Source organism: Pseudonaja textilis, chromosome 1, assembly GCF_049901715.1.
Source record: "Pseudonaja textilis isolate UNSWEBS1 chromosome 1, rPseTex1.2, whole genome shotgun sequence".
NCBI lineage: Eukaryota > Metazoa > Chordata > Lepidosauria > Squamata > Elapidae > Pseudonaja > Pseudonaja textilis.
The window spans coordinates 73535802-73549749 of NC_141990.1; the positions used below are offsets into that span (position 1 = coordinate 73535802).

Below are 13948 nucleotides of genomic sequence, written 5' to 3' on the forward strand. Positions count from 1 at the left end.
TCTGGGTAATAGCTTGCAACACCACTTAATCGACAAATCAGAATAATCAACTTCATTATATGCAATGAAAGACAGGGACATTATGAGAGTCCAGTCCTCCTTTATCCTATAGTGATAACTAATTTATATTTATGCTAGCAATATGTGGGAATTTTAGCCCATGAAATTCATTCTCTTATTTTACCCTCACTCTTCTCTCAGCTTCTAGTCGTTGCATAATCAGCATAGTATCAATGTCATCATCTTCTTCCTCATCTTCATCCTCATCTTTTTGCTTTGACTCTTGAAGTCGTTTTTGGAACTGCCATTCCAGCATGAGCTTGCGTAGGCGGTCATTTTCTTCACCTGTTCGATCTGGCTTATTTTGAAGTTCTTGAATCTCTTTACTGAGCATATCCACAATATGCATCTGCTGCTGCTTCTCCAGCTTCTCCTTAGCATCTCTTTTCCAGGGATCAGGAGAAAGACTATCACTAGAGGACAGTTCTTCTTTACTTATGGTGATATATTGGAGATCTCTTCTTTCAATGGTTCGGGGTTGTTGTTGGGGCTGCAATTCTCTAATGACCGTCTCATGAGACCTTTGCAGTGTTGAAGGCTTCTCCGGTTTCACCTGCTGAAGAGGAGGAAGCAATGATTGAGCTGGCATTAGTGGCTGAGCACGCATCTGCCCCAGTTTTCTTTCCTGCTCTCGACGTTTTCTATCTCGTTCTTCCTCCAAGCGTGCTTTTTCCTTTTCATACCATCTCTGATGTTCTTCTCTCTTTTTGCGCTCTGCAGCAGCAGCAACCTGAGATGACTGGGACCCCAACTGATTTGCAGGTGGAGGTGGTGGTGGGAGAGGTAAATCCATTTGCAGTCCATCAAAGTCAGCTGCATAGTGCATTGGTGGGGGAGGAGGAGGTAAGTCTGTCCTTGTGGACTGAGAAACTGCCAGCAACATTGGTTGAGTAATTATAGGTGTTTTCCAACGGCCAGGTCCACTTTTGGTTAAAGAAGATCCAGAGGGGATACATTTAGAGGAACTGTTTAGATGCTCCTGGCTTGATGTGCTAGAATCCACAGAAGAATTCATCCATGGATCGCTATCTGATTTTCTATCAATATATTCCATATCTTTTTGCATGGCAACTTCTAATTGATTCCTTTCTGCCTGATAAATGTTGTTATCCCGCAGTTCCTCTTGAGAACGTGTTACACGCTTAAAAAAATAATAATATAACATTAGTTTCCATATATTAATAGGCCATACAGCAAGAACTAAATGGCAATTTATTACCTTTGTACGATGATTATGAAATGCTTATTCACTTGTTCTTAAAATCGGCATTGTAACAAGTGACATTACAAGTTTGAAGCTCTACATTTAGCTTTTCATTCCAATCAAGTTAAACTCTAAAACGACTTGAGACAAGATTTTGAAAATATCTTGGAATATGTCCAATATCAGCAGAATCCAGGCTTTTCCTCAGAATAATGCCAAACTATTATCACTTTTAATAGCTTGTGCTCCCAGAAATATTTAGGTCTAAGAGCTTACATGAATAACTAACCTGTCATTCCCCACATTGCTTTGGCAACTTTTATTAAAATTACACACACACACACAAATATATTGCAAAGAAAAAGGAACTATTTGTTCATCCCACTTATTGTTAATCTCCTATTCATTTTTTTAGTTTCTGCAATTATTTAAATGCAATATAAATTCCTTATTAAATGCTACAGTGTCAAAATATACTGTGTTGCTAACTGCAAAGATCTGCAGTATCAAATACAAAATACAACTGCTATATAGAAATATAATAATAATGTACCACATACCTGAAAATTTCTAATCTGTTTATAAGCTTTACAAACTTTGCTGTGTACTTCTACAAGTTATTTTAAGTACAAAACAGACCAGGCAGAAGAGCTGGCAGCTATGAACAAAAGCAACATTTCTGTACTCTTTCAAAGACCTTCATTATGACCTAAAAATGCTTTGTTTTCAATGAATGTATTTCTTATGCTCTATTAGTCCAAAAGCAATGAATACAATGCACATATTAAAATTCACTGACAGATTAGTAATGTCTTGGACATTTAGAAAAAAAACCAAAGACAAACCAGGCATTCTACACTTGTTAAAAATTAACTTATTCTTATACAGTCATTTTTTTTCTCAAAAGCTCTAAATGTGATTCTGTATTTCAACCATCAATTCTAAATATAAGTTGACAGCTTTTCAAGAACAATACAAACAAGCAGCAGGTTTCAAATACAATATAAATGAGTGTAGGATTCTAGTCTAGAAATTGGCCAAATACTATATTTTAGAGACAGTAAAATTGGATAAAATATGAAGATATTTTTAAAACAATGTAATACTAGACCAGTCCTAGTTATAATTCTTATTCTATCTACAATCTCCAAATTACTAATATGATGAAGCAAATTATTTCTAACCTGATTTGCATTATTGATATAGTGATTACTTTCAGCAGGAATTTGGGGCTTTTCTTCATAACTTGCCCATTGATTCTGAATGGGACCCATTCGATCTTGAGACCTGGAGGCTGGAAATGTGAAATACTCTCTGGTATAAGTTTGTGTTGGAATTGGATATGCTTCAGGTCTAGCTGGTAGTACCTGTTCCTGTGTAAATATAGAAATATCATTTATAGATGTCAAAAATAATATCAAGCATTTTTATAAATATTCACAGGTAAAGTTTTTTTCAGTACTTCTAACCTCTGTGCAAAGATTTCCAGTAGACACTGAAGTTATCTTATTTGTAGTTCCTCCAGTATAAACCTTTTTGGTCCCAGGACTTGGAGGCTGATCTATTGAGAGCAAAGAGATTTAAATGTAAAATCAACATTCAAACAAGGAAAGCAAGGCCCACAGGACTTATTAGCTCTTCTTTAGCGATGTTTTCCACCGTGGTGCCAACTCTTGGGAACAGTCTCCCCCATAAGATGTGGCTGGCCCTAACCCTGTCAATCTTCAGAAACGCAATAAAATTTGGATATTTCCCTTTGGCTTTGAGTTCCTCTGTGTGTGTGTGTGTGTGTGTGTGTGTGTGTGTGTGTGTGTGTGTGTGTGTGTGTTTGGGGGTGGTGGTGGTGGTGATGAATGTAATTATTCATCTAAATTTGTTCCCGAGTCTAGCATACTGGGAATAGCAAATGCAGTATCCACGGTCATTGTTTGAGTGGCGCAGCCATATAGATTATTTAAATAATTAATACAAAAATAAATTTCATTTTTACTAATTTAATTTATATGATAGTTATATAAATTCCAATGTTTAGACTTATTTCAGGTCTTAGTTCACAAAAACAGTTGTAAGCTAATGCTTGCTTACTTGCTACATTGGGACTAGATCGGTGATCAGCTCGATTTTTCAGCAGTCTATCATCCCCTGGTAATTTCTTTGGTTCATTATATTCTGTCCAAGGCATCTGAGGGCTTTCAGGTGATCCATTCTGAGCAGAATTGTTATATAGCTCAAAACCTTCACTCTTTGGACGGGGTTTACCTGAGCCACGGCGATCTGAAACTGAACAATGAATATGTATGAGAGAGAGGGAGAGACACAGAGACATAATAATTCGTCTGGTCTGCAATGAAGCTAGAAGAGATTCCATTTCTAAATTCTTCTTTAACCTTTTTCATATGTACAGTTTCAAAAAGCAAAATGTAAGTAGAGTCAGGCAGATACAAAAAAATTAGCTACAAATTTGCTTGGATTTCCTAGTCCTATAGAACTCAAATGGAATGCTCTATACCAGAGGTCTCATTCTCGCGGGCCGTGGGCCAATTGCAGCCCGCAGAACGATATCCTGTGGCCCCCCACCGTGATATGAAAGTATAATATTAGTGTATAATATAAAGTATAATATTATGCGGCCCAGACTCTGCCTCCAGCGGCCCCCAGGTAAATTGTGTTTGAGACCCCTGCTCTATACTTTCTTCAGTCTATACTACCTACACAATGCTCCAGGTTATAATTCCTAGTTTCTTACTAAAACTATAACCATGTTTTTTAGTTAGAAAACATCATTGAGAGTTTCAAGAACAGCTAAAATTCACCAACAGTAGTAGACTACACAAATTGACTTCAGACTAATTTTATACTAAATAAGATCATTAGAAAAAACAGACATCTTTTTATAAAACCTCTTAACATTCAAATTGCTTTACAACACAAATCTCTATTTTTTCATCAAATCATTATAATCCCCCTTTAAGAGCAACAAATTGAGAAAAGAGTGTTGTTATTATTCTGAGGATATAAATCCCACTCAATTAAGAGGGCAATCCTACATGGAATGCTAAACATCCCATTGAATTAATTCTAAGCATCCCATTGAATTCTGTAAGTTTTTAAGAGTAAACAATAAGGTGCTTGCAAAGTAATACTTGCAAGTCCTCTCATGGATGTTCAAAAGCAGATAGTAGCAGGTTAATCCTGAAAAAGCTTTCCAAGATTTTTGTTTGTACCAAATGGAGACCACTGGAAAATTCTCCAATAGTATGCTAATCTGGAACATTGAAAAAACTTCTTAGAAAAAGGAGGTGGCAAGCCAATTCCATATCATTGCTTAGAGCAGAACTTAACTAGCTCTATAAGGTCATTTAACCTTCTTGAGGGAGAGAACAATTAGCATATCAGATCACATGCTAGGTACTTGAATATGCCTTATTTTTATATTAATTTTTCATGTAGATTTTATCTGTGGACAAATGTATTTTAGTTGTTTACCTCTTTGCATCATTGGAGATGGTTGATTTAACAATGTTGCTAAACCATGGTAAATTGCTCCTTGTTTTGCCACTTCTAGTGTGACGACTGATCCTGTTCTTGTCATCAGTTCTGCGGCTCTGAGTAAGATTTGGAAATAAAATGGTGAGTTTGCAAGAACCAGTAATAACAAATTATTGTAGAGCAAATTCGAAGCATTTAGTCAGTAGAAAAATGTACACAATGGATATAAATAAACTATTAAAAGGAATCCTATAGAACCATTTATAAAATAGAAAAGAAACATAAGAAACACATTAAATCCTAGTAAATAATTTTGTCATTTTAGCAAATAATTTCTATCTGGCTAAGTTTAACAGGAAAAAAATCAGAATGTTCTTGTCACTTTGGGTTTTGGCCAAAGCAAAACTTCCAAGGACCCTGGAATAATTTTAGCAAGGAAGTACAAAGCATACTTTCTCTCTGTTTCTGTTGCTTAGAATATTTCACTAGCCTGTGCATCTCTTGATCTTCCCTCTCTTTCCTGTCTCTCTCTCTCTCTTTCCTGTCTGCCTTCAGCTATAGTTACTGATGCCTCTGGCACTTTTCTGTGCTCTTCCCTTTGGTCCCAAAAATTCTGCCTGAAACAAGTTTGAAACAGAAACAGAAAAGCCTTTTTCCATTCCATATCTACATAAAATTTTCTAATATTTGAGTACAAACCACCTGAAATCAAATATTAAGTTTTTATTTGCCATAATTATGTGCCTAAGACTCATTTATAAGCAATGGTGTTTGCACATTAGGAACAAGAACTGATTTTTTGGGCACTATGTTTTAGTTCTAGTGAGCCCCTTTGGGTTCTATAAGGAGTATCATAGTAAAAACAAGTGGATTATGCCATATCTTTTTCATAACCCAACAAAAAGAACTTATTTATATACTACTGAAATGTTTGTATCTGTTTTGAACAGAGGTAAATGCTGCTTCATAAGGGAAGGGAAAGGAAGGGAAAGGGCAATTTCTGATGCTCATTGCCAGCTTCCCACAAGGAATATCAATGGGGAAGTCGACAGGAAGTCAGAAGTTGCTCCCATTCCCACTGTATTTTTGCTCACGTTGTCATTCTGTTCTCTTTATTAGGTAAGAAAATGAAACAATGATCCAATAAGTTACAATTTGTTTAATTGTCCTTAAAATTCTAATAGTGATACTACAATCTGCAATACAATGCTCAAGTATATTACTCAGTAATATTATATCTTACTCATTTTATAACTTCCAGAAATACTGCAAGCTACAACGGTGCTTAAAAGTTTGTGAACCCTTTTGCTGTTTAATTATTTTTTCATAAATATGACCTATGACCTTGAGTTCCCACTCAAATCCTAGGAGTCACTATCAGGAGAACACTGAATAACAATAGCATGCATGGAAGTGTTGCAAGGGTGCCACTATTCTCAGAAAAGAACACTGATACTTGCCCACAGTTTGTGAAAGACCCTGTGGAAAAGCCAACCTATTGGAAGTACGCTCTATGGATGGATGAGACTAAAATAGAACTTTTTGGCTTAAATAAAAAGCATTATGTTTGGCTAAAGATAAACATTGTATTCCATCATAAGAATTTTTACTCCATGTGTAAAACAGTGTCAACTCATAAAACATTTTGTGTACATGTTTTATAGTTGACAACAAAAAGAGGGTGGGTGGGGGGGTTCCAAGAGCAGGCAACACTGTGAAATTGAAAGTACATTCTGTTCATATTTTCTTCAAAGACTGATTAGATGGCTGAAACTTCTGCCTAGAAAAAATCTAATTGGAAAGTATGATTGATGACTCTTGGCTATGGACGTTTTTTGTTGGATGATACACCCAGAGGGGTGTGGGGTGGGGAAACAGGATCAAGGGTGACAGTGAATTACGTATCTCAGAGTTGGCTATGCCCAGGTTAGTGCCGGACATAGAATGTTAACTTCAAATAAATCCTCTTTAATTTTGGGAGAGTGGCTCAAGGCTCATGATTTAATTGGAGTAACTGCCAGAATCACACAGTGGCAGTATGAAAGCAGTTTAAGCCTGCTTTGCTACCTCTGGACAGAAATGGCTTGCCATCATTGACGGAATATAAATTTTGAATTGTACCAGTAAATTCTATTGAAATCTTAATGTAGTGGTTAAGGTGATTAAAAGACACTGGAAACAATAAGCTGCTGCCCACATACTTCCGTTAGACACAAATTTGTAGGGTAGCTTTGGACCATTTTCCATAATAAATGAGGAAGTATAATTTGAAAAATCAAAAGGGTTCACAAAGTTTTAAGCACAATCATATATGGATGGAATGGGACAATTCACTGCAGGCAATTCCATGTGAGATAACTCAATACCATAAATGTTATCCTCCACTGTTTCTTTGACATTATTGTCAGAATAATGACAAAGAAATAATGTCAAAGAAACAGTGCTACATTTATAGCATTGAGTTATCCCACATGGAGTTAGCTATGGTGAGTTGTCCCTTGGTGAGTTGGCCGCAGCAAGATGGGCACAACGAAATGGCTGCGGCAAGTTATTCTAGGCCCTATCATATATATCTATACTAAAAATGTTCTGCGTGAAAATGATTCATTTCAGCCCTTGTGGTATGAGCAATAATATATTGAGCTATGATGGAGAAACATAAACTAGGTAAGAAGAAAAAATACAGAAAACAAACAAGTCACTCCTGTTTTACATCATGTACAAATCTCTGCTACTATGTTTACAATTTCCAGAGAGTATGATATACCTTTCTTGAGAAAGTCCAACCAAACTGCGCCCATCCACACTAAGCAACTGATCCCCTGCAGCCAATCGACCATCCTGGTTACATATTTGACAAAGTAAGAGTTCCATTATTTCACGACATGAAAACAGATTTCATGCAGTTTAGAAATATTTGAAATTAAAACACTAAACAATTTTTTTACAATAATTACAAATAATACTAACCACATCTGCAGCACCACCTTTTACCACAGATTTGACATAGATGCCAAGTTTATCTTGACCAGCACCCTAAAAAGATATGAAGCAATTTAAAAAATATATAAATGCTAAGGCTATAATCATAAAGACATTTTATAGGAGAGTGGTCTAACTGATTTAGATTCTCTTATTTACAAATATCCATCGAATGGATCACAATGTAATTTTTTGAAGCAATCTTAGGAAATATATTTAACTATAAATGTATTATAGAATATAATGCATTTACTATAACACACTACAGAAGACAACACATTTTTAGCAACAAAGTAAAATAAGTAGCACTGCTTAACAATGACTGGTGAGAAATCAAGCTAGCAATGTCTGGAGAGGTATATTCCAGCAATATTTTACACACTTCTACAGAATTTACCATCATCTTATGCATCATCTCAATGTCAGCAATAAAGCCATCTCAAGTACCATATGTATAAAGCATTTTACAGACTTTTAAGAATTCTAACAAGGATAGCCACTATTTCTGTTTTTGTATTTCAGATTGGAATGAAAGAAATTGCATATCTGGAAGTCAGTCTATTAAATTTGAAGGTAAATTATTCCTAAACGTAATGATTTCCCCTGTCCGGTCATATCCAACTCTAGTAGGCAGTGTTCATCTCAATTTCTTAGCTGAGGGAGCCAACGTTGCCCATAGCCAACAGCACTACCTGCACTTAAGTCAGACCTTTGGCAACTAACTGTACTGTATTTTTTATTCTTTTGGTTATGGACATCAAGTATGAGAAATTTCCTTTACAGAAGCTGGGGTGCAAATAGTAGCATTTGCAATAGAGTTGCTCCTTCCTCCAGCAGAGGCCAATGCAAACAATTAATTCCTGACAGTCTGAGGAGCTTAGACAACCTATGTACATGTTTCTAACAATGTTTCTAAGTTAAAAAAAAAACTCTGAATGCATTTAGTCTAAAAATGGTATATGTTATCTGTGATGATTGTCTTTTTCCACAGAGTATACAGCTTTGGGAAAGACACCTGTGCAATGGTGGAGAAGAAAGGGAGCAAGTAAATCACCTGAACCAACTCTGATGATGAATGGATTGACCATTTTCACAGAGAAGTTACTCACAGCCACAAGATTAATCTATTTGTTAAAGGTTTTCTAATAGCTGTTACCACTGGAATATATCAACTCCCATCATGCTTTGTAGTCACATTTCATTTAAAATAATGTTCAATCAGAATAAGATTCTGCTTTCCTTAAACATTTTGACATTTCAGGTGAGTACAATAAAAAGATCATCCTGCAGAATTACACAAAACTCAGCATTTAATAAGCATATAAGGAGAAAAGAGTTCCCTGCAGCATTCTTTGAAGATCAATGAAGAATTATCTCTGCAGTACTTTATTGGAAATAGGGAACATTTTGTATTTGAAGAGTAGTGCATCACAACAATCCTGGTAAAGCTCACAGTACTTTAATGAGTTGCTGATAAGGCAAGTATATGAGCACCTCTACATCCTACAAAATGATTTTTGTCATCAAATCCAAAATACAATATTATACAAGCTTAACAGCCTTATCCCTTTCATTGGAAATATTGCATGGTAAACGTTAATTAACTCAGTTGCAGTGGAGTGGGCAGAGTAGAACAAGGTTAATACTCATAATTAGAAATCTCATGTGTAACACTGGAGATGAATTCCAAGTAGCTGGTAAGCTAATAGCCAGAGGAATGTTTTAATATTGCAATGAAAAAAAAATATTTTCATGAACACTCAGCAATTCAAGCTACAAAGAAACCAGTTGTAAAGGTTTTTAAAAATTACTCCCTCCAGAACTAAACCAGAAGAAAATATAATTCCACTACATTTATAAAGTCCTGATATATCCCAAAACATAATCAAATTTATTCATAATAGCCCCTTATAAATGGTAAAGATTCTTCTATTAGATATTTTATTAATTTCCTATTTCTTCCTAATAATCTGTACAGTATAGGTAGTTTTTAGATGATGAAAAGGAGTACAGAGGAAGCAATTCCAGTGAAAATGGCCTGCCTCCTCCCTCTGGTGAGTGGTTACGTTACAAATTTTGAGGAAAGTCTTATTTCTATCTGATGAATTTATCTGCTTCCCCCAAGTGTGTGTACAATTGTCACTTATCTCCGAGACAAAAAAGTGATTAAATACTCTTATTTCCAGCTTCTATGTTATTTGAGAGAGGCTACTAAACAGAATGTAATAGTAACTGAAAATTTTAAGTGAGACAAATTGAAAGGAAAAGTAAGACAAATCTTACTTTAAAGAAAATTAAATGGGATCAAGCACTTTAAAAAGAGGGAAGGTTTAGAAGTCAAGTGCAATTGTATCTTTTTTTATGAATTGGAATAAAAAAAGAGCTTCAGCTGTGAATATTAAACACAATTATTGTGGGTATATATACACATGCCTACAAATAAGCATGCCTAACATTATGCTGTTTCCTAGTTATACTGTTCCATACCTAAAACTACACAGGAGACAGATAGACATCTACGCACACACACACACACACACACACACACACACACACAGAGAGATAGAGGGAGGGAGGGAGGGAGAGAGGGAGGGAAAGAGAGAGAGAGAGAGCGCACAGATAAGGTTAAGCCTTTTTGTTTGGCTTTTAAAGATTATTTAATATAAAATAATTTTCAAGTTTCCCATTTAATTCCTCCCCACCCTTTTCTCTACAATTTCAATAATTTTAAACTGATTTTTTTTCTTCACCCTTTCTTTGTAAAAGCAACTGAAAACAAAGAATAGCAAATGTGATCAGATAACATTGGTTGTCAATCTATTAAATAACCTGTTAAGACATTTTAAAATACTTTTGCTTTCTAACATCAGAATCAAATAATGTCATGCTTTCTAACATCGGAATCAAAATGATGCCAACATTTATTTTACTTACATGAAAATTTATGAAATGGGAACATTGCAGTCTATTAATTCTTTTATTTATTAATGTCAAATACTTCAATTTTTGTATATCCAGGATTTAAATGCACTTCCATTTTATCAAGTAACATGAAAAGTGCTTAAATTAGATCTGATCTTTCAAACTTAATATAATAATGGTTACTTACAAGTTACAGAAATTAAATCCTGCCACTGTACTTTTCATTTCATATCAGATAACAGGAACAAGCTTCATGTACAAATTCATTTGCTTTTGTAATGCCATAGCTTCAAATAGTAATGTTATAAAAAGAGTGCTCTAAAAATTCATTTGGCTAACAATTTTAGATTAAATAGAAGATTAGGAAGAATATTAAAACTATAAGTTTACAAGGAAACTTTCTCTGTAGAGACTTACCAAGGATTCTGTTCTTCCAACGACTGAAAACCACATTATAACTCCAGAAAATATAACTCCTCACTTGTTTCTTAGATTTTAACCACAACTTTCAGTCTGCTAGATTTTCCAAAACACCCAGCAGGATAATTTGGCCAGGAATTGATGCTGCATAATATCTATCAACACTAGCTACAATCGATATAATAGTCCAAATCATACACAGCTTTGCTACTCTGATTTTCATTTAAAAGCTTTATTAAAAAAAGATACTGCCTAGAAAAAAATCAATCACTCGATTGTACAAGATATAGAAAATCCAAATTAAACAGGAAGTAAAGTGCTGGCTCTCAGATTTGAAGAAATCAAAATGCTAGCTCCTCCCCTCCCTCCCTCCTCCCCCAAGTAATATATTTCTAAAGTAAACTGCATGCACACACTGCTTCCAACTCATCTGGATTTCATAAAATGTAACCATAGTGTGGTTGGAAGTTAAGCAGCATTTAACATCAAAACACATTTTAGACATAATACTACTAAATTTTGCCCTCACTCTCAGAGCATTATTATCCTTGAACCCCAAATAAGCCAATTACTGCCACCCAAAGTGTGCTTCTTGGTACTATTATGGGTACGCAACCATCTAAGTGTCACCAACTAGTTTGCCACTGGAAATCATCACAGCAACAGTGAACAATTCTGAGGAAATCACTCAGAACAGACTGGAATTATAACTATTGCCCTTCAGCTCAGAATGGCTATGCTCATGTAGATTGCCAATATTGTAAACAATATGCTAACAGAAATATAGCTGGCCAGTTAGGCACTTGATCCAATACCACATCTTTGTCATTCACCATTAATGACAGATTTGGTTAATCCCCATTAACTAAAAAGTGATTGAGTATTGTAGTTATTTTATCAGGAATATTATGAATTAGAAATATAGTCTTTAGCAGTGTCAGTAGAATCTCACTATTCCAAACATAAAAGTGATGTAGTGATTGAATTTATTAAAAAAATTGATTAGTTCAGAAATTTGTTTTAAAAAGCAGCCAAATATTTGCATTTGGTTAGTCGAGGACAAGGCACTAAATCAAACATTTCAAATTGCCAGATACTTCTCAACTGCTAAAATGCCATTACAGAATATATGAAGACCAATGACATCCCTTTGCCATTTTCTTCTTCTTTAATTTTAGATAATAGCACCTAAAAGTACCATCTCTTTAGCAGAAAGTTTATATTTATTAACTCTTTATTACAGAACATTTAAGAGCCATTTAAAATACTTAAGATGATTATACATTAAACCTATTAAAATTATAAAAGAAAAATGTGCTTCTCATCTACTAAGGTTACTTTAACTAAGCTTTAATTCTCTACTAAAGGAATCTTGGCTACAAGAGAAAAACAGTCCTGACTCCCTGTTGATTCTTTCCCAAAACCTGCTTCTTGATGAATAAACAAAAATTAATCAATTAATCAGATTAATAGAAATTTTAAGGAGCCTAGAACAGAATAACGTATCAAGCTTATAGCTTGTTCCATTGTCTCATTCTACAAGCTAATTTTTGTCTTGCTTCAAAAAGGCTAGTAAAATTGTTCACTTGTTAATAAATTACACTAGGAACTCTTCAAAACCAAACACCCTTAGAAGTCAGAGATAACCTTACAATGTATTCTATTTGCACCTTAATGCCAAATGTTCAGTGAATCAATAGATTTTGAGACAAAAAAATAGCAAATTCATTTAAGTGGTGCACAAAAGCAATATCACTGCCAAAATAACATTTAGAAATTTTTTACATGTTTAAGAAAAATAAATATCAGACCAAGTTGATCCATGTGAACTTAAAAATCAATAACAAGAAATTTTATTTGTTCATTTGCTATTTATTTATTTTCTGATTAGATTTATACCCCATCTTTTCTCTGGGAGCTAAACATTGTATACATAAAACTTAGGATATAAATAAATAAAAATACCCATAAATAAAAATACATTTACCGAATATATCTAAAAAATGAATTTTCAAACAGCACATTGAATTGGGGGTGCTTTATTTTTAGTTATATGAATTTAGTATTTTTCAATACTGGAGCAGTGCACCATCTGCTGGGTGAAAACTGTTGAGTCAAGAATTTACTTTATTACACTCAGGTTGCTACAAACTTGAAAATCAACAAGCACGCCTTTCTTGCTAGGACAATATAGATGCATAGCCAATGAGATACATTAAAAGTAAAGCCTTTAGTAAATTGAATACAATCTGATGAACACATCCATGTGGTTTCTTGACAGCAATATGGAACTAGTTTGTTGTTTTCTTCCTGATTTTATTTTATTTGAGGGAGGATGAGTTTCTAATCTATAATCATCAATTCATGTTGTAGCTAAATTGACGAGGGTTTCAACTTCCAGGTGCAACATCAACAAAAACTGTCTCTAATTCCACTTTCTTGTTTCCACTTGCTAGGGCAGTGGAAACAAGAAAGACAAAACAGATATTCGTTTGTGAGAAAAAAATGCTGATCTTAACCAAGTGTCCAAACAATCCTGTTGTATTGAGCTTAGACACATGGAAGCTTGGGAAGCTTAAGTTTGTGCCCATTCACCTGAGCAGCCATTCTGCACTTTTAAGTGATTTTCAGCTTTTGGTATTCTACCTTTAGTCATCTGTGAGGTCAAGAACAAGCTGGTCTGCAAGTGTCTCAGAATTAAGAAAGGCTCTTCTCATGTGGAAAAAAATTATGCCATACAATATATGGCACTTGTTATTTTTTCCATATGGGAAACGCCCTGTTTCTCTCATATTAAGATTTCAGTTACATCCAACAGAAAAGTCTAGTGAGATTGCATTGCCTTTTATCTTTAGAAAGCAAGAAATACCA

General features: G+C 34.7%; 1 protein-coding gene across 40 annotated transcripts in view; it reads right to left on the bottom strand.

Moving 5' to 3' along the window:
* AFDN (afadin, adherens junction formation factor) overlaps positions 1-13948 on the bottom strand; it is a 95207-nt gene that overhangs the window by 11511 nt on the left and 69748 nt on the right. For 37 of the 40 annotated variants that reach the window (XM_026705123.2, XM_087938268.1, XM_087938189.1 and 34 more), the window contains 7 exons: positions 7724-7789; positions 7521-7594; positions 4751-4869; positions 3350-3544; positions 2734-2825; positions 2449-2637; positions 185-1201 (listed from right to left, as the gene is read on the bottom strand). In XM_026705123.2, coding sequence (XP_026560908.1) covers positions 185-1201; positions 2449-2637; positions 2734-2825; positions 3350-3544; positions 4751-4869; positions 7521-7594; positions 7724-7789 — 1752 coding nt within the window. Of the gene's footprint in view, positions 1-184; positions 1202-2448; positions 2638-2733; positions 2826-3349; positions 3545-4750; positions 4870-7520; positions 7595-7723; positions 7790-13948 lie in introns of those variants that run through there. The other 3 variants (XM_087938209.1, XM_087938292.1, XM_087938151.1) reach the window with 1 other exon arrangement.